Source organism: Hetaerina americana, unplaced genomic scaffold (genome assembly GCF_022747635.1).
Source record: "Hetaerina americana unplaced genomic scaffold, ioHetAmer1.1.p SCAF_12, whole genome shotgun sequence".
NCBI classification, from domain to species: Eukaryota; Metazoa; Arthropoda; class Insecta; order Odonata; family Calopterygidae; genus Hetaerina; species Hetaerina americana.
The window spans coordinates 5,088,512-5,110,864 of NW_027286292.1; the positions used below are offsets into that span (position 1 = coordinate 5,088,512).

Here is a 22,353-nt window from a genome sequence, read left to right on the forward strand (position 1 = left end):
GGTCTTTCATGTTCTGAAGTGAATAAATTGTTTTCTCAGAACTGGGAGTAGATATAAATATATTGCTGAGCTTAAAATACGCAGGCACTATTTATGAACACAAGCTATAGGTGGCTGCACCGTATGTTGCCCAGTATTTGTCCATAGTGTTTTTATAAGTGTTTTATCTAGAGTTTAGGGTTTCGATAAGCACTTTAACGTAAAAAGTTAGGATCTTCTAAAATTAATTGAATATAGGTTTTGTGAGAGTCTCATTTATTTCACGAAAGAACATTTCTAGGAACCACCTTAACTTCCATCATATCTTCGCCTTTCCAACTAAGAAATAGTACCTTGAATAAAATGAAGACAATATTATCCAAAAGGTTTATATATAGAAATTTTTATCTGGTTCAAATAGTCTGTAAAATACCACAGCAAAATTTCACGTCAGGATAAAACATCAATAATCTCTTAAACCGCGGAGGTAATGTGGAGTTCATATCTTACAAACTAGTAGTAAAACAAATTGTTATTCATGGTTGCTTTTTATTGAGCAATGGTGATGTCGAAAGTTCTTTAAAGAGACGAAATGCACGCGAAATACGATCTGGGATAAGGGCTGGTGAATACGACAACACAAATGTTTTACTTCACATAATTACATTTAACCGTTAATATCACACTCACATAAATGCCCAGCTTAACTCCAATTACAGGGAATTTCAGACGCATTCTAATGTTTTAATCTACAAACAGAACACACAACTTCTTACGAAAAGGAGCACAAATAATTTTTTATGCTCAAAACTACACCATATTACATGCTTCATCAAAAGCATGAGAATACCAAACATACTTTCATGACAAAAATAACTTTACATAGTCCACACTATGCACCAGTATAGGAGCATTTACTCACATAATAGTTCAGTTTCAAATCTTACAAGGTATCTGCAAAAGATATTTGCATTTACACGTCTAAAATGAGGCTGGATTAGTACGAATAAATAGACAGTACCTAAAAATACGAACACATGCACCGAGGAAACATTTTGTTTGGAGTATCTTGCATGGGCTTTCCAGTTAACATAGAGGTTAAATAATTTCCATATCAAAATGTGTACAATGAGAGGCAAAGGAAACGAACATACACCGTTTTATACATAAATTTTCGTCTTGGAATTGATTGAGACGATAGTAGTTGCTCCATGACTAACCCTGATCAGTGACCTAAATTTAACAAGGTATTAGTTCACAACACAAGCTGAAACATGTTCATTCGTGGAATGTATTTTTCTGGTATTGGCTTTGAGAATTCAAGTGTTAAATTATTCAAGCTAGTCGTGGGCTCAACGTAAAATTTCACTGATTTTCGTAAGTTAGAATTTTCCATCTAATCAACAAAATTAAACTATTTGTACATTCAACAGTTAATAATTCCTTTAGAAATGCCAAAGACGGTAACTTTTGAATAGAACAATAATAACTATAGCAACGGAACTTTTCTCTAACCTTTTTCCCTTAGAATACCTTTTCAAGCGTATGAACAGGGGAATCTGAGAGAGGGGTTTGTAAATCGTTTCCTTTGAGAACTTGGGTTATCGATTAGCACACTTCAATTCCCTGACGAGAGTAATATTTCAAAACATAGTGTCCCGTCGCTAATACCCTCCACACTATGCATTTTTATATTTTGGGCCTTCCAAGTAGGCGGCGTGGCTGCTGCTTTGATGGGTGGTAGTTTAGATAAAGTGACATGGATTACCCTAGCACCATTAAATCTTAATAAGAAAGATGCGTCTGGCTGAAGAGATCCCCTTCAACTATATGTTTTCTCAAAAATTTGTCATTCGATTGAAGCAAGTCGTAGAGTCCAGGCTACACGTGTCTCGTCTCTCACCCATCAAATTTTGAGCTGTAGAGAGACCTCAGTCCTGAAGCCCTGAATACCGTATCCGATTGTAACTGCAACATAAGGAGACAATTCAATTGGCTCCGTGCTTGGAACGATCTTATCGAACCTCGCTTCAACAACAACAACATAACAATCATAATTATTTTTATTTCTCTCGCACAATTTTCAACTTCTCTCCACGGATCGGTAGATAAAATGGTTGTGGACGTATTCAGAAATGCCTTCCCTATTGACTATTGACGACAAACCCTCATCCACGACGCTCTACAACCACTACCACTTCCCTTGTAAGTATGCGTAATCATTCACACGAACACAATCGGGCTTTATTCATGTCAGCGAAATGAAGCAGCCAAATCAGCAAATATTATTCAATCCTTCTTTTGGTATTTCTCATTACGCGTAAAGTAGTGCCATATCGTGACATGGAACTTAAATGCTGATGAACTACGAAAGGCATATGTACACACATCTACTTCAGAAATGATCATAAAATACGACTAAGTGTATATACAAACTGGGTATAACGCTCATCATATGGTCTAGAAGTTGGCTACAATTAGGGGAGGAAACGAAGCATTTAGGCAAATAAGTGGCGGGCACATGAGAGCATTTTTCCAAGGGTTGGAAGCCACGGAATTGACTCAAAATCACGTGACATTCTGTTTTGTTTTGAATTTCCGGAAAATTAGCAGAGAAGAAATTTCCTCGTCACACCACACAACTCTTGGATGATAAACAAGCACTTCTTATTTTTTGAGCAGACGACAGGCTTGATTATTCACAGTCCGGAGCTCCAATATTCAAACGAAACGAGATGAGAGCCTTCAGCCGGGATTTTTATCAAGACTCACTCATATAAATATTTTTTCCTTCTGCAGCCTTTACTCAATGAGAGGAGTTCAAAATCTCAGACACTCGAAGATTTTTTTTGCGCGTGAGGAAGGTTTCTTTTACGTGAGTAGTATTTTTAAAGGATGTGAAAGATAGGTGAAAGGTCGTTTTGTCTTCGAAACGTGTGCACGACTTCTTTAGAGTCGAGACAATTGTTTAAAGCATTATTTTGTCAAAAGAGTTTGAAAAGGTTTGGCATCATCAGATTGAGATCACTGGAACCCACTTATGATGGGTGACCGCTGCAGAGAAAGGCGACCATTACAAGCAGGATACCTAGGAAAGATAAAGAAGAGACATTAATCGCATAGTTGTATGAGATGTAATAATAGGTAATATCAACGTAGTAAATGTGATGTGCTATATCTAATACCATAACATTAAAAATTAGTTATAAGTTGAAAGTGTTATCTTAAATCTAGAGAGGAATAATTAATTCTAGGTAGTCACAATGCACACTAAATCCATGGAGTTTCACAACAATACGGTTATCTAAATGTAAATTTGGAAAAAAATAGTTAAATAAATTTTCAAAAAAATTTCATGGCTAAGTTAAAAAATAAAACATTTTTCATGTGTCGAGGTAACCCCGATTAGGCCAAAAATACATATACTTTGCATACTTTTTATGAAAAACTGATAGCGAAATTAAATTTCACCTACAGTTCTGCTTTTCGATGCCATCAAGACTAGTAAGGGCTACTAAGTCATACCAGGCAATAAAAGCTTCTGTTAAATTTAAATAATTTAATTATTTTAAATCATGTTTTATTGAAAAAAATAAATTATTTTTTATTGCGGCAAAATTATTATTATTATAGATTTCGTTAATTCTAAAAATAAAGAAAATTAAGATTATTGTACCAACAAATAAGGCGGTTGAGACGAAAGAGGAAATTGAAGCTACCTTGGAAAATGCCCCAATTAGTGAAACTTGAAACATCATGAGGCTCTATTTAGCAACGATCACGAGGCTATATTTAACATTTTTACACACGATTCACACGCAGCTAGATATTATACGATGGCAGACAAGTTGGAAACCACAATCGCCTCTTGTTATACAAGTTGTGTTTTGATAATCAATGGCGTACTGGCTTATCAATGGATTAATAGCTTGGCTCTGAATTCAAGTGTAATTTAAACCAAAGCAATTACTTTAAAACTTAAAAAATATACAATACATGTATAGTCGTTAAAATATATTAAATCATACACACAATGCCTGTAAATATGAGCAACAAATTTTCAAGCCAAGTAAAGACATAAAAAATCAATATAAGAGCATGAATATAATTAGCATTGGTATATAATTTGGTCTTAAAGAAATGAAGCGTGGACCAATGAACCGTACATAAGAGAACTTTGCGATATGGGCATGAGAAGGGTTGAGAAATTAACCTTGTTTGAAAAAAAAACAAAGAAAGATGAGCCACGAAAAAACGAATACATCGTGCGGGAAAAGAGGTAGACAGAATAAATTGTTAAAGGTTATGATGGAAAAGTAAAGGTTAGATGATCCGAAATGAGTATGTTTAACAATTCGTTCCCTGTCAAAGTAAGGAAGACCATAAACTCCTTAATTAAAACCAATTCAAGTGAGTCCTTTTACTTATGTTCATTCAATCATGTCCAATTAAGTCCATTCAATTATGAGTCCTTTTTATTAATTTTTTCTCTACTGCCCTTTTCTTGCATATTACTTTCGCCTGTTATATAACCACATTCACTCATAAATTACTCGGACAACCCCTTCCTCTCGAATAAAATACTCAGCTCTCAAATATGTGTTCGCAGATTCGACTCTCATCTACCCAATCAACATGTCCAAATCAAAGGAGAACTTTCATTTGATACTTTTTTAATTGGTGATCCCAGCCTATCCTTGCCTAAAATAAGAAGTTCACCTGATTATACTCATTTCTCGATATATTTCTCCTACCTTTGCTGTAAACACTCATCAACTACCCTACGCATTTGCCTATCCACATTAGAATAGAAAATGAGGAAAACTTATAACTTTTTGAAAAAAAAATGAATTACGATGAAGGACTTAGCTGCTTATAAGACATAGAACCTTCAGAAAATAGTTTAAATATTTTTGTGAAAGGTCATACTCATTTTTTACCGAATAAATTCATGGGTACAGATAATTAAATCTCATAAAATATCAAATAAATATAACGCTTTTTTTTGGACCATTTGCCTAAATATTATACGAATGATTGAACAATAGAAAAAAAAGGTTGCCTTTCAATTTGTTACAGAAGAAACCGTTTTGGTTCGGAAAATATCTTAATCTGAGATATTATACAACCAAAAACACGCCCATAACTTCTCAATTGGCAAAATACACTGAAAATCACTCAATCACGGGTTGTAAACAACCACCGCAGGAGTTTTTTCTGAAATTTACTGGTAGCCGAGCAAGCCGATCTTCATGATTTTATTTAAAGCCAGCGTCACCATACAAACCATTTCCACATGCCCATTATTTACGACAAGCTCATTATAGAGCCCCCGCAGTGGCAGCTCGTTTTTATCTAAATATGCGAAATGTATTACAACCCCGGATTCAAACTTCCCTGGTCCCATCCCTCAAAGTGCCACATTTTCTCTCATATCACTTTTCATTCTCCAGCCATCATTCATTCATAAAAACTTAAATTCAGAAATTGGGTCATAGAGAAGCTCCTTTTTTAACCTATCAGACGATGATTCTCGTCAGCCTCGTTAAATTTCCTGCCTCACAACCCTCTTTAATTTGGCCCATGTATTTATCTCCCATGAAGCCTTGCATGTTATTTCCCTATTATTATATAACTAAAAATCCATTATATTTATCATTACCCTATTCATTCGATTCTTTTTTAGAGTTAAGTGTTTCATAATGGCTGATCCTCCTATATCTTTCTGTGGACTCGCTTTATACTCACATTGCTGTATATTTTACCCATCTCAGGTACAACTGCAGCTGGAAAGTTTCAGCATATTTCCAAAGTTTCTTACAAAAATACATATTTCCGATCAAATTATAACTGGATATTTTTCATATTACTTCCTTTATTGGGTTATTAAAAAGGCTTTAGGCAGATAGTTGCCTCAAAATCATAGATGCTTTCTTAGCTGCAGCTACTCGTATTATACGCTTGGTAGTCGTTGAGCTTCAACCCTCCTATGCTCAAGATGAAAGTAGTCGATAGATCGAATATTCAAACTTTCCATATCCTCACACTGCGTCTTCCACCATGCTTGTTTTGCTTTATTTGTTGCCCGCCTCAATTTATTGTTTAACTCTTTGAATTCACTTTCGCCTAATTCTTTGTTTAATATATATATATATATATATATATATATATATATATATATATATATATATATCTTCGGGTTTGCTGAACCTCTCTATGTGTCTTTCATTCATTGACAGATGATCGTATTTAATTTTCAAAATTCAGAAGATTTTGGAAAACGCTGGAAGAAATCAATTTAATCAAATTTTATTACTAGAAAATGAATTATGATATACGAACCATGCCATAGCCACTATATTGAAAAGTGGTTTAGCAAAAATGTTGTAACTGAATTCCCATTTACTTTAATTCCAATGAACCGTGAATATAAAGTTCCTTTCCTGCTATAACTATGATTTTTATGCAATGTAACTGGCACATGCCAGAAACGTTTTCGCTCGTACTTCAGGCAAAATCTTGTTCAATCATCCCACTGAGTTTATCATTGCTCTCATCCCCTTTGCTTTAATCGATTTTCTTACGCGTAGGATTCCCCTCGTCAAAATCCCTTAGCTTTTATGTGTATTTACGTATGTGTTACGTCAACTACTTTCATTTTCTTCGTTTCAATAGATCCACAGGTACATTTTCAATGGAAAGTACATGGATCGGCCCATCTGCGTTGAGCTTGATGCGAAATTCAGAGCGCTTGTTTCGACTGGACTATTTGACTTTTTTCGAAGTGTTCCACTGAAAGCCTTGTCTATTGGTGAGGACACAGGAAATAAGGGATACGATGGATTTTACAACGTATCCTTGAAATAATTTTGCTTTCTTTCGAGCAGTTATTCCATAAAATTGGAATGAAAGAGGCAACGCATTTTTATTTGGGGGATTTGGCACATTATCATGGGTGCATATTGAGCCCACACCTTAACCTTTACATCTGCGTACGTGAACGTTTATTTAACTGTCAATGAAATTCCAATTATTTCAAATACCACAGTTGTGATTTCGTTTTTTTATGTTAATTTATTTATATTTTTGTGAATACGAATCAAATGAATGTTATCTATATTAAATATTGATTTGGCCTTTTTCAGGCCATTCATGTTTATCCTTGGACTAGACGTTGTGTCCCAACAAGAAAGGCTAATAGCCATACCCAGGCTGGAGGAATATTTACTTGTTTCGTCAATAAGCGAAAAGAAAGATAAAAAAGTCGTTCCCCAGATTGATAATCCTATGTGGTTTGTGCTTATAAACTATCAGAACCCTTTGAAAGATCACTGGGACTCATTTAACGCAATCCAATAATTCGTTACTCATATAACGCGAGATGGCTATTTCAACCAAGAGGATTGGAGGGGTTTTGCATGCTTTAAGCTGGTTAGAAAAATACAGTTTTCAGGGATAATTTTCTTCCGTAAAATATATTGGGGCATAAATATTTATGTTAATCTACGTGTGGAGTTTTCAGTTCACGTATTCATGCATATGCGGCTATAGTTTCCTCTCATGCCTTTTTAACGAGCTTGATTATGTTAACCCCAGCCTTCTTTTCAAAATTCATTTCCAAATGCTTGGCCCTGTTCTTGAGGCTTCTCTCACCTTGAAGGGAAAATTTAGACGCAGTTACCCTCCGAGGGATCAGGGGACGGCCAGGTAGCCTCGGTCTCGTAAATCTCGGGTGATATCCATGCAGCGAGATGGATTATTCCCAGTAGGATTCATCTGACCCGGTGCTGACGCTTCAAGAACGAGGAGGCTAATTCAAAGGCAACAGTAATTAGAATTCAACGTTTAGCTCCGTGACGGTTATGATTAAAAATTTAACGACGAAACAGCCGTTCCCAATTTTAGGTTTTCTATCATATTTTATTTTGGCATTGATTTTCAATATTTTTTCACAAAGGCTAAAAAAAAGCCAGGGGCTGCAGCATAACGTAAAAGGATTTTCATTTTCTCATGACTCATTTTTTGCACCTTTTTGCTATTTATTCCTGCACAATGTTTGGCAACGACTGCTTTTTTTTCCTTTTGCGCTTTTCAAACTTCAATGCTGTCGGTAGGGCTGTTCCAGCATTTTTGGATCAAAGAGACTCGCAAATGGTATTTTTGAATTTTGTTCTTCTAAGAAAGCTTTTGTTAGGAGCATATTTAATACAGTTGATGGATTGGCAAGAGTTATTGTTTTCGCTAATGTTCTAAATTTCTATTCATGAGAGTGCAAATGATGATTAATTGTTGAAAGCATAGATAACGAATGGGAATAAATGAAAAACGGCTCTTCAGGTAAAGGAGATGGATGGAATTGCATGAATGGCAGAGTTTAAAATCAGTGCGCAATAGTCTTCAAAAGAACTACGCCACAACTATTATATCTCGCTATATTTTTACTAGTGATACTTAGAAAAAAAGATTGTGCTTCAATAATTCAAAATAACTGAAAAGTCTAAATAAAATTGCCATTTACTCCATTCATTATTTGAATATTTGAGAGAAAGCACTCGGGTTAACTTGCGTAAGAAATAAGGGAATGTATTATTAAGAGTTACATATTGAAAAGTGAGTACCAGTACTTCACTTCATGACTTAAGAAATTTTAAAGGCAGAATTTTGGTTTCCACATTATCTCGTATTTCCCTACCACCTCCACCTGGGCTCCACAGTTGACGTGGTATCTTTTCCACCGTTAATGCGGCTGGAAAGACGTCAAACTCCATAGGGTGGACATTCACATTATGGTTTATTGGTAATAACACTACTGAGGAAGGCGATGAGAGTCCGCATAAATAATGTCCCCCATACATTCATGATGTGCAGATGTGTTGCTGGGTACATCATAAAAATTAAATCTCTGTGGGAAACTGCGACTAATGATTTAATTTTACTATGCTAAATATTCATTCATGAGGTGACTCACTGAATCCTGCCTTCCTGTTGTCCATGAAACAATCGATTCGAAAATGAAGCGTGATTTGTTTGCTGGATACTTCTTGAAAAAATGTGAATAAAACTGATGTCATCATCGGGATTTGATTTTAAATTCACTAAAATTCGTGGGAACACTAGAAATCAAAGTGACCACCATAACATACAGGTATTAAATCAACGGAAATAATTACGTACTATTCATTCCTCTTCGTCTTCAGTTATGGGGATCATAAAATTTTTCCCAGTCAAAAAAGTTCAATTTAAATATGTAGGCGATAACAGCTACCTTTCTGCGTACATCACATATTTGAATTAGTTTTCTGTCGATCTAATTATGCAACCAACACATTTCCCAGGGGTACCCTCTTCTTGAAGTAGAAATTCAGAAGAATTACAATAGGTATGCATTTCTTTACATCACCCGACTTAAACCAATTACTCTGTCGTTGATAATTTTGGAGATCTAATTAAACGATCATAGACCACAAATGACCCTATTAAATTGGATGCCATGATAATTTTTCTCGAGAATCGAAGGCTCCGAGGCAGTTGAAGAACTGTGAGAGTTGGGGATACATCGAGGAAGTACAATATTTAAAAATAAATGATGAAAATCGCACACACCTTTAACGATTGAGCCGACAGAGGTCACTTCCCTGTAAACAGAGAAAGGCGCTGCGCTGGGCGACGGCTTGACCGTGAAGCTGTCGACGTCATCGAGGAACTGGTACGTGGCGTGGAACCCTTTGCCGTCCAGGCGGTAGTTCGAGCGGAACGTGACCCTGAAGAACTTACGATCCGATTCGATGTCAAACTCTCTAAGCTGACCACAAAGCCTCGGGTACTTGCGGTCCCTCGCTAGGAAATTGGAGAACTCCACGTAGTCACTAGCTGAGGATTCGTCACACCTTGAAAGGAAAATGGGAGGAATTCGGCGTTTAACTGTGGCTAGGTTGAAGTTTGATGCCATACAGAGCACAAGAAAAATGAAACGGAGATTACATCAATACATTTCCAGAGATTGTAGGTAAATAGGAAATTGTAATTTTAGCGCGCAAACAGAATGCATCATTATTTGAAGTAAACCTCTGAAAATTTCCTGTAATTGTAAGTAAAGATAATAGTGATCGGAGATTTCATTGTGGTAGCACTTACATACAAATGACAGCATACGTGTTCTTGATGACGGCAATTATGCCTATGAAATGTTCTCTCAAACTCAACCATTTGAATCACGCAACTCTTCGGGATTTTTAAATCTTAAGGAGAGCGGAAATATTGAACAGATACTTGATAAGACAAATAGGATTTATTTTATGTGAAGTTGTTAAATGATGTGTTTGAAGGGCTCCAAAGGGTTTTAAAAATAAAGAATTGATTTCAGAGTAAAAAAATCGAATTCTCAAGCAACTTTCAACAATTTACTTCAAATCAAGAGGTAACCTTAACAAATGATGACTAATTACTCACAAATTGGCATTTTCAGAATGAAATCATGACGAGATCAGGATGAGTCAATAACGTTTTAACGTGTGCTAAATTAGGATATTCTATATATCAATTGCTTAGTTCACACTCGAGTAAATTTAGTCATTATTGCAGTGTTTGCTTACAGAAATATTTAAATATTGTAATGCGCAGAGAGAATTCAGGGTATAAAGTTCATGAATATCAAATGGATAGCTCTTTAAGATCGTGCGTAAGGCGATGATCAAAACTAACGCAACAAATTTTTGTTTTCTGAGGACGACCATTTTACGATGGCTTGGCATCGCTGAATATCTGGGCTAGTAGAGGAGAACCTGATCGGGGAGTTGGGGACATTCAATTGGTATCGTCGACGAATGTAATTCATTCTACGATGTTTATTTCTTTGTTGCGTAGGTTTTTATTGTTTCCGTGTTTTTTGATCCCAAAACTAGAAGTGAGGTCCGAAAATCTAGAATGCTTCCGAGAGAGACCTATTAAGTTTGACGGATAAAAAAACGTAAATTAGTCTATAATACAGAAGTTACAAGATAAACCTTTTAAGTTACCATTAAAATTCAATTTGGCATGCCTTCAAATACTCCAGTCGCAAAATTTGTTTATATAGATTCACGAAAATTGACATTTTTATATTCCCTGCAAATTTCATGGCATCAGAGTTTCATGCCATTCATAATGTTATATAAGTTGTGTAGACCAATGTTGCTACGATATGGCAGATATTTTCAAGTATTTAATTGAAAGGAATGCAAAATCGAATCATTTGATAAATTATTCCGGCACATTACTTACCTCACAAAAAGTAAATAACCCAAAAGATGAAGTGACAGAACGCTGGTCGCAAAGAAACTTTGCACATACCAGTTCCCTACGGCCATAATCTAATGAGCTTTAACAAATACTTTCATAGGAAAAGTTATTTCTGTATCCCAATGAATGTAAAATATTTCACAAATAAATTCCAAACGCTCTTTCCATAGTCGTTTCCAGGAAGGAAATGTGACACAATTCTCCTTATTATTTCTGGACATATCAAAAAGGATTTGATTATGTAGGTAATAGAAGCAAATCAACCGCCAACCCTTTTTTGCAGAGTTAGGAGTATTCAGACATTCATTTTACACCAAACATAGATAAGAGAGTTGATAAGAGTTCCACAGGGTCACTCCATCTACTCTACCGCTAACAATTCCTGCATTTTAATACAAATAAGAGCAGAATTATAAGGACTAATTTATAAACGAGTGGTTCAAATATTTATGAGGAGATTTTCAACAAGAGTCTTTTGATTTGGTTCTTTGGCCCTGCATTTCAGTTTCAATTATGAGAATTAAATGACTTAATCTGCAAGTGTAATATTTTGAATGATTACAAATTGGAACAAATACGTATATCACAGAGGAAATTGCAATGGGTTGACCAAGAAAGAATTAGCTAGAAATAAGCAGGTAGAAGGGAGTAAATGAATTCGGGGTGATTTTTTTACTTACGGCAAAACTCCTTCAACGTCGAAGTAGGTGAAATGAATATGGACCTTCTCCTTTGCCTTGCCGTGGAAAAAATAGTGGCATTCGGTGTCTCTAGGGTAGTTGCCGGGATAGTTTGGACTCGAGAATGTACCATTCAACGTCTCACTGCTGTTGAAGACGAAAGCACACGGGTAATCCGGAAGCTGTCTGCCGGATGTGACGCCGAAATCTGTTTGGAATAAATTGGAGCATTAATTACTTGCAGAACAATTGAGATGTACTGACAGATGCACCCAGAGATGTTTCACGTTATTCTAATCAAACAGTTCTTACTATAGTAGAAGTCATGATTTCATAATTTAGACATCTTCTGATGACTGCGGAAGAAAAAATTATCTCATAGTTAACTTTGAGCCCACCCCATTGACGTGGTTGAAGGTCTTGCGTATTCCTAAGTAAGTAACAGCAATGATATTTGCTCATAGTATGGTCACCTTTGCCATGTAAGTCGAACGCTGGGAACCATACGAAAGGTATTCCCAGCTTCCGTTATTTAGTGATGCGGTTACAGAGGCTTCTGACTCTTGTGGGGCGGCCATTTCAGAGATGATTCCACGTTAAAGTTAAGTGCCACGTTTAAATGCTGGGAGAAACACGAATATATCTGTTACATTATATTATGTTTATGTATAGATTTAGGAATACGGTCATAGACTTCAGTTTTCCGGGAAAAGAGGTGGATTCGGATGATAATTAGCTATGCTAAATTTAAGAAAATGAAAACGAGGAGATTAAGAAAGTTAAATGTAAAAGAATTTAGAGAGCATAAAATATGAAGTAACAGGACGAAGTTTTGGGTGAAGTTAAGGGGCCAGGAACAGTAGAATTGAGATGGGAATGTCTCTAAAAATGAATAAATAAAGCTGCGAAAGAAAAAATAGAAAAATTATGAAAAAGAAATGCATTGGAATATGAATGAAACATTGAAATGGGAGAACGTCAACTTTAAAATAGAGAGAAGAAATACAAATTCTGAACAATTGACTAAGGCGAGAAATCAATTGGGTCAAGGAATCTTGGTGTCAAGGGTAACGAGGGGAGACAGAGAGTTTACAGAGACAGGGCGAAATTAAATATTTATATTACAAATAATCTGAGAAACAAAAATTAAATGACTTATCCAAACACGAGAATTATTGCATGATGCCTATAAAAATGCATGTGTGACGTGAACGAGTCTTTTCGTATATTTCCTAATATATATTCACATGAATATATGCATTAATAATTCTGCATGCATGTCTGGTTCCCAATCCCCCCGCCACACCCCCTTGCAGTGGCTTGCGAGGTATCGCGTAAGTAAATTGAAGTGCTAAACAGGAAGGTGAATGAACAGTCAGGATGTAAATATTTATATTCCGTTTAGCCCGTTAGAGATGCAACAGGTTAAATATTTATCGAAGAGGAAGATGCTGTGACAAGATGGAAGGAATATGTAGAGGAAATATATATAATGAAGACGATCACCCAGGTAGTTGGGATATTGAATGGGAACTTATGGCCGATATTGACAATTTAGAACCAGGAAAACTTGAGTGCCAGATAGAAAGGCCATTGTAGGAAAGGAAATCTAAGGAGGCTATACGAATATATAACATTCTTGTAGCACTACTCAAGAATTTAGGAAAACGAAAGCCATTTTTATGGGGTTAATAGTGTCATTAATGGGGGAGGAATGAAGCCGGAAGATTTTACTCGCTAAGTTTTGAAACCATTCCAACAAAGAGTAAAGCTGCAGCGTGTGAAGGAGGCTATATATTGACTATAACCTTGATTTCACTCTCGGAAATTATTATTAATTAGTATATTAAAGAAGTAAAGGAAAGTTGGGTTAGAGAGTAAATTAGTACTAAGAAAATATCAGGTTGCATTAAGAAAAAGGATGAGTGCGCGTGGTGTAATGACAATCATGAAGTCACTAGTATAAAGTAACATAGGGAATGTATGACATACGCAATCAGCATGCATTTGCATGCTTGTGAATTTTGAGAAGGCATTTTACAGAGCAAACTTGACACAAGTAATGGATACTTTGCAGGAGATAGTAGTAGGATAGTAGCACGAGATAGTAGCAGAAGGATAGACAACTTAATTGGAGCGGTTGGCGAATGGGGAGACGGGAGGAGCTGTGCTAAGCAGGAGAGTAAGACGGTGATGCCAATTATCACCTTTTGTTTGCAATACATACGCAGAGGAGAGTCATGGAATATCCTGGGGACTTAGATGAAACTAATTGGGAGCTCTTCAACTCAGGTTTTCGAATAACCATACGTTAGTTAGCTAGTCAGCTAAAGGGTTACAATCATTGTTCAAAGAATTGCAGAATGATTGTGGTGAGTATGGCGTGGGGCTTTACAAAAAGAAAACGAAGGTAATGAGAATCTTAATGAATATAAAGAAAAATAAAAGATAAATTTGACATAAACTAGAACAGGTAGAACGGTTCAGTTATATAGAAAGTGTTTGGAGGAGGGTAGGCAGAGAAGTAGGGGCATTATAAGAAGAAGTGAAAAAGAGAAGGAGAAGTTGGAGTTTATAACGACATAACAACAAGAGAAGAAGAGGCGGGAGTTGATAACAGGCACCGCAAGGAAAGATATAAAGAAAAGAAAAATGGAAACTTAAATTTGGAGCGGAGTTTCTGCAAGGCGCGGAAACAAAGCCGCTGACTCAAGAGGTTAAGCTTTGGAAGCTTGGAGGTGTGGAGGAAATGGGGAAAAAATAAAAATTGGAGGCTTTCGAGGTGTGGAGGAAATGGGGAAAATAAAATGGACGGAACGGGGAGTAAGCGATGAAGTTCTAGGTATGGTAGGTGAAGAGATAGGGAGGTAAGGAAGCAATCGGATGCTGAAGACTATAATAGAAGGGAGAATGCTGAAAAATTGAGGCTGAGAGATAAAAAGAATAGGCATGCTGGAATAAAGGTGGGTAGAAAGCATTTAGTTTCTTAAAAACAAGTTATTGTAAAAGGTATTATGTGGTTTAAGAATTTTTGTGTCATGTTAGTCAGGGCTGAGTACAGTGGTATTTAGTGCCATGGTGCCATAGACAAACGGCGAGGAAGCTAGCGAATGTAGTACAGAATGAATTATGAAAATTATGTTTATACTTGTATCAATACATCTCCGATATTATTATCTATGATTGCATTTCATCGCAGAGTTGGTGGAGCATACCCCCAGAAAGCGAAATTATTATAAAATAGCAATTTAGTTTGCGTATTTTTAATGAACTTTCACCAAAAACTTTGATGGTGTCATTACAAATTGGTTTTTAATTCGAATAATTTATGTAATACGAGTTCAAATCGATTTTAGGTAGTTATTCCATGACTGAGGAATCTCTTGTTCAAAAGGTACATTATTTATTGATTTTGCTTAAAAATGATATCTGTAAACAAATTAAGGATATTTTTTCTATTGTAGAAAAAGATACTTTCAGATAGCAAGGGTAAGCTATCTCTGATTTCAAGAGAAGCTTACATAAGGGCTATTTTTTTTAAGGGAAGCAAGACGAATAGCTTTCGGTGTCAGCGTATTCGTAAGCTGAAGCAAAAGATGTTGCAAATAGATTTCATTAAAATGCTACGAGGAAGCTTTTCCACCGGAGTTAAGTATTCGAGTAGGACAGACTGTCTCTCGTGCTCCACGTTTAATAAATTTGTGGAGTGAAAGAAATGGCGCGTAATACTACTGATGTAAAATGCTCTTCAGTGAACTTCGTCACAAGAAACGCAGAGCAACCACTGTTGTGCATGAATAGTTCTAGAATTTTACAGAAATGGAATGCTAGAGAGATTTATGGTGGTTGGGTGATATTTATTACTTTCCTCAAATATTGGAGTGGTGCTAGATACCTTCTGCCTTGAGAAATTGACTTGCTTTTCGAGGAACGGTGCAACGTTAGAAGATCAATGGGAGCTCTTGATGAGATCTCCTCCTGTCACGGGGATTTGTCTTCTTCAATGTGAATACGCTTTTGAATTATATCTTTACGCTCTCCTATACTTCTACTCATTCTTATGATAGGGGCGAAGGGCCCTAAGATAGTTTACCGAGGCCGAGAGGATAAACGTTTATAAAGACATTGTACATGATGTTGTCTTTTTGCGTACTCGTGGCGATATCACTATTGGGATCCTTGAATAATGCAACAAATGAACGTTTGACTCTTTAATGGGAATCACTGAGTACTCGTAGACCTCAGTCGTCACATTTTATGGCTACGAAGTTCATTGCTCGTCTTTATTTAATGCTTAAATTAACTCTATTACACGATAATCCAGAAAAAATTAAGTCAAGCGTATAATAAAACACCACTTTTTGACTTTTCAGGCTATAATTTTGATTTATTGGCCATGGTTTCGACATCTTTTTGTCATATTCAAGGCGATTAGCATTGCGACTGTAAGAATTAACATAAAACCTAGTAGGAGGGGGTGGGATTTTTATCTTTTATAAAGTCACATAATTATAAACGCTCTGAGATGTGGCGTGAAGCATTATGATTGATATGAAATGTGTTGTGCTTCCAAGTGCAGGAAAGTTTAGTCATGTTTTTTCTGATCGAGTAAAATAATTTAATTTTAATTTTTTATAGCCTAACTGCGCATGGCTTTATACTATATATTTTCCCGGAGAAACCTTGATTTGACAACCAATTCCGTTTGTCACAATTGTAGCGACTTCACTATAATTGTGACAGGCGAACGCTTTACGTAAAAAATCAATTAGGGATAATCGTTGGGGGTATACTCCACGAGCAAAAATGAGTACTTTCCTCAAAGCTTTGTTGGCCGTGTGCTTTTGAGACAGCATGCAAAAGGATTAAACCACCACATTTACCGAGTCTCTCTAATGTTCATAGAATAATCATCATCCGGCTCGGCTGAGCAGACCTAAGAAAATTAATTAATCTATTAAATTAGTATTATTTAAGCTAAATAAGGGTTCACTTTAAATTGCATAAAATCACGGAATGGGTACCTACTTCTGGGATGGGGCGGAGAAGCATACAGGCACAATACGACATATATACGATGCAAATGTCGCATTGTGGGGGTCGTGAAAATGTATTCTTACTAAGTGGATGCTGTCGTAATACCTTTATGCAACGGAGTGAAGTACTCAACGGTCGGAGTGAAGTACTCAACGGCCCGTAGACCGCCGTTTAATCAAACCTGATACTTGTACTCTATTTCAATGAATTGCTATTAATAATTTGGTAACGTAAATTTATTCAATACCTTAATACATTATTTGAAGATTGTTACCAGCAATGCCGCCATAAATGACTAAAAATGCACTTTTCCACCGAATCAAATAATTTTTCTTCGCCCAGGTTTTGACCTCATCATCATATCCATACCCTGGTATTATTGTATTTACTGTCATTCTTTGTGTTCCACCTCAGCATGCATTCTACTTAATTTGGTAATACTGCTTTCAGAAGGATACAGATATATATATATATATATATATATATATATATACACACACACATATATATATATATATATATATATATATATACACACACACATATATATATATATATATATATATATATATATATATATATATATATATATATATATATATATATATATGTGTGTGTGTGTGTGTGTGTGTGTATGTGTATATATTATATATATGTATATATATATTATATATATATTTCAATATCAGATCATGAGAAACCTTACATTTTCGCGGAGAAATAAACCCGTTATGAAACATTAATCCAAATGAAAACTTGAATTTATAGAGGAAGCATTCATAGCAAATAAGATGTGTTGCAGAGGAAATAGGTAAATATTATAAGGATCAATGCCTCGTTAAAACAAAAGGAAAGGAGTACACTTTAAGGGGATGATAACTGCTCAATCCCTTGAAATGTATAGAGAGAGAGAGAGAGAGAGATTGGTGGGTATATCAAACGCGGTAATTATAGGAAGCAGCCTTAAAGGGGAACGAGAGACTCGCTCACCCGGTCACGGCGAACAACAGAGCCAATGGTATTTGAGCCGAGGAAAATTGTGGGCCACAGCGGCAGCAACCCTCGAGTATCTAACGCTTTGGGCAGGGGGCCAAGCTATGGATTCGAGCCCATTCGAGGTACTGGAGAGATAGGTTTATGTACAGAAGAAGTTGAAAAGAGGTGGAGCATTATGGCATGGGGTCAAGTTTCTGGGCATCACATCAAACGTTGGTGGATGTCACAACTCAGTATTCTCCTTCCCAGATTCATTTTGAAAATTCACCTGATTCCGTTCATACCAAGCCCTCCTTCACCCGAACAGTTGGCGGTCTACATGGTTAATTCCGTAGAACGAGTTTCAAGTTTTTGAATTATATCTTTACGCTCTCCTATACTTCTATTCATCCTTATGTTAGGGGCGAAGGGCCCTAAGATAGTTTACCGAAGCCGAGAGGATAAACGTTTGTAAAGACATGGTACATGATGTCGTCTTTTTGCGTATCCTTTGTAGCGATATAATTATTGGGACCTTGAATAATGCAACAAATGAACGTTTGACTCTTTAATGGTAATCATTGAGCAGATCAAAGAAAATTAAATAATATATGAAATTAGTATTATCTAAGCTAAATAAGGGTTCATTTTTAATTACATAAAATCACGGAATGTGTATCTACTTCCGGGATGGGGCGGAGAAGCATACTGGCACAGTACGACATAATTTACAACGTATAATATTTTACATTTACAATGTAAACTCGAATATATATGCTACACGTGTACTTTTGTACGCAATCAAGTTCCTAGGAAAATCTGGAACAGTTCACAAAATGATCCACTACTCTGCGGAAATACAGGGTTCGTCCGGAAAATAAGTGTACTGAGCTCAGGAAAAAAAATGAATTACACTTTTACATATCTAAAGCTAATATTCCTCAAAATAGGACCCTTGTGAGTCGATGCACTTGTTCCAGCGGCGTTCCCATTCCTGGAATGCTCCCGCGAAGGCATCATCGGGAACCTCTCGAAGACTCGTCGTCGACCTCTTCTCTGCCCTCCACGAACATCTTGTGCCACCGAAAGATCATGTTTCTGGACATGGCTGACTCCCCGTAAGCCTGGTTAATCATACCGACAGTTTCGGTAGACGATTTCCCAAGCTTTACCGCAAATTTGATGGAATAACGCTGCTCCAAAAACTTCGGCATCGCGTTCCGTGACGTGGGTCGAGCGTGGAGGTTCACGTTACCAGAGCTCCTCACTACACCACAGCTCAGAGCCGACTGCCTTTTTCAGCGTCGCTTGGCAACATACCCCCCTCCAATCGCAGCCCGTCAGAGCGGTGCTGGGCGCGCCTGGAGCGGCGCGCCCAGCCCAGGAGTCAGTACACTTATTTTCCGGACGAACCCTGTATTATCTCCAATGAGCTCATAAGTAAAAGCGAAACAGGAATTCGTTATGATGAATTTTCAGTTGTCAGTTTCATAATTTTTTAAAACTTAATTTAATAGCCAACTATTCACCCAGTGTAATCACAAAAATGATTTCAGAATACTTAAATATTTGAGAGCATATAATAATATATGCTTGGAGATTACTAAAGTGCACTGCTCTCAGCAAAATATCCAGATGAATGATTTAGTGAAATTTACTTTAGTGAAATTTAGTGAGATTTACTGAGAAAAAAATGCATTCATCACTTCTCCGCTCATTACACCTCGCAAATATAGTAAGTCTACAGCATCGCGAATGTTATGGCATGTTGACTTGCGCCAGATTACTGAGATGGGAAAGCCTAAAATCATAAAAACATCAAAGGAGAATCACTTAATTTTTATGAGAGATTTTAATGCATTTTTCCGAATGAATCCACATCGGAATTACATACAATTGGAGTGGTCATCATTATAATCACCCGTGTGAGGAGTAAACGAGGTTAGCCCAAGCTGGACGGGTGCCGGGCCCCCCATCAGACGCCTCCAGCTCTCTTCATTCTTCCGTGAAATCAGGGCAGACTAAACTAAAACGAGCTCGTGACATATTGAAAGCCTTCACCCTTTTACGACTGGAATCTGGCGCATCCCAACCAACCATAATCACTGATTTAAATAATTATCTCCCGAGAAGGAAATGAAAGGACGGCTTTACCAATGGTATAACAAGGGAATTCCGTGATAATGCTCTGCGGGAAATCCCCTTCCTACTTCCGGGCCACTCCGGAAGATAATCGTAGGAACACGCATTAAATACATTAGCGATCCCCTAAATGCATCATTATCATTTCTCCAGTTGCGTGACGGCCGGAAACGTTTACCCCTCCCGGCTCCGTGACGCGAGAGATTTTTGCCGAGCGAATAAAAAGAGCAGGAAAAATTCCTCTCGGAAAATGAAGAAATATTACTGAGCAGCCTTATAAGCGGGGATTAGAGGGGTTTTGGGAAATATATTTTCTACTGACTTCTCATTTAAAGTTTAACTGCTTGCCGCTCGTTGTTATTTTACGGCACAAGGGCAACATAAAAACGTAGTGCTAATAACGTAATCAACTTCACATGAAGAAAATGAGGAAAAGTCCATAATGAAGGAAATTGTTCAACAAGCATACAATACCCTTCGCGTTAGTTAAAGATTTCTGGAATTCCAAGCATGCTGAGATGAACAAGCAATGAAATGGAATTCCAATTAACTATGGGAATCGCTTAATACAACTGAAAACAATGATGTGGTTTTTCCCAATAGATTGATGAAAATATTACAATGTGTTTTATATTTCAATGGCTATTTTGGTTAGCCTTCATAAAACGGAATCTTTACTGAGTTTCCGAAGCCGGCCTTAAAGATATTTGGCACGGGCATTGGATGTAATTTTCTCATTAATTGGAATGAATATATAATTTATACTCTAGGAAAATATTACTCGTTTACGTAAACATGTATATTTGAGAAAAGATAATTCATTGTTACTTAATACTTGATCGCCTTTTAATGTCCATTGGTTTGTTTAATTGCAGAAAGGGATAACGCCGAAAATAAAGAAGATGTGTTCACAGAGTGTTGGATATAAATGGTACTGGACCATTGCAAAAAGGAAGCACCCGATAAAATTTCTATCCAAGATATTCACCCCTCTTCCTGAATTGATGACTAGCGAAATAAGTCGCTGGAACAAGCCGAAACTTCAAATTGATCTCTTCCCGATCAAATGGAGCACGAACCGTGGATTGAGATTCGTACCACGCCTTCCGTTATCCATTGCCATAAGTGTTTAGTATGCACTAAAAGCATATCATAAACGAAACCAATCATATTGTTCTTTCAATTTCTAATATTCAGATACAAGAATATTGCCCCGTTGACCGTGACTCGTTAGCTGTACATGGCTATGACCACAAAATATAAAAATTTTGTGATAAAATATTCAATGCAAAATTACACGAGGAAAAAGCCCAAGTAAAGCTGCAAATTTGTTAAACGATTCGCGTTATTATGTTTCTTGGATCATGAAGGTTATTCAGGGAATCCCCAGCACTTCATGATTGACGGGGTATAAATGACGGTAATTTAAGCACTATTACTCGGTTTTAAAAGTTTTAATATGGTTCTTTACAAATTAAATATGTTCTTAAAATCCTTGGGAATAAACAATATTAGTAAAACCACTTGAATATCAAGTACTTAGATAATAGACATATATAAGCACTTCGGTATTAAATATTCATTATTTACCAATAGCCGAAGTGCCTGGAACAAATACACACTTTAATTTATTCGAATAATGAATTACATTTACAATGTAAACTGGAATATACATGCTACACGTGTACCTTTATACACAATTAAATTTCCAGGAAAATCTGGACCTTTGTTCACAAAATGATCCACTACTCTACGGAAATATTCTCTCTAATGAGCTCATAAGTGATAGCGTAACAAGAATTTATTATGGTGAATTTTCAGTTTTCAACAATTGCTCATTGTATACACTACATTCAAATATCGGGACATGGCTCCTGAATTGAAAGAGAAAAGAGCCCATGGACAATGAACTCCGAACACCGAGTGAATTTTACATATCGATGATTTATAAACAGTCCGGGAGGGAGGTGCCATGTTTCGTGGAATTGGGTCATAAGTATTAATGAACAATTTGCCCTCGTGGATCTGTTAATTCCTTTTTATAGGGTTCAGTTGACTGCATATGAGCCCAGCCTGATAACGTGAGCACTTTATGGTTTATTGCAACTCACGTGCAAAGAAACTATTTTCAAGCCCTTCATGCCTTCAATTAAAACTTACTACGTGGCAACACCAATCCCTATCCAGCTTTTTAACTGGTAGAGAGACGCGTAACCATTAATGTCTCTGCGAAATAGCAGAAATTAATACTGAGTGCAATGTA

General features: G+C 36.5%; 1 protein-coding gene across 1 annotated transcript in view; it reads right to left on the reverse strand.

Annotated features, from left to right (window-relative positions):
• Positions 1–526: 526 nt before the first annotated feature.
• The window catches only part of Sol1, a 1,662,073-nt gene continuing 1,640,246 nt past the window's right edge, over positions 527–22,353 (reverse strand). The window contains exons 11-13 of the mRNA XM_071582627.1: positions 11,937–12,144; positions 9,583–9,866; positions 527–3,067 (exon numbers count right to left, since the gene is read on the reverse strand). Coding sequence (XP_071438728.1) covers positions 3,018–3,067; positions 9,583–9,866; positions 11,937–12,144 — 542 coding nt within the window. The 3' untranslated portion in view covers positions 527–3,017. The remainder of the gene's footprint in view (positions 3,068–9,582; positions 9,867–11,936; positions 12,145–22,353) is intronic.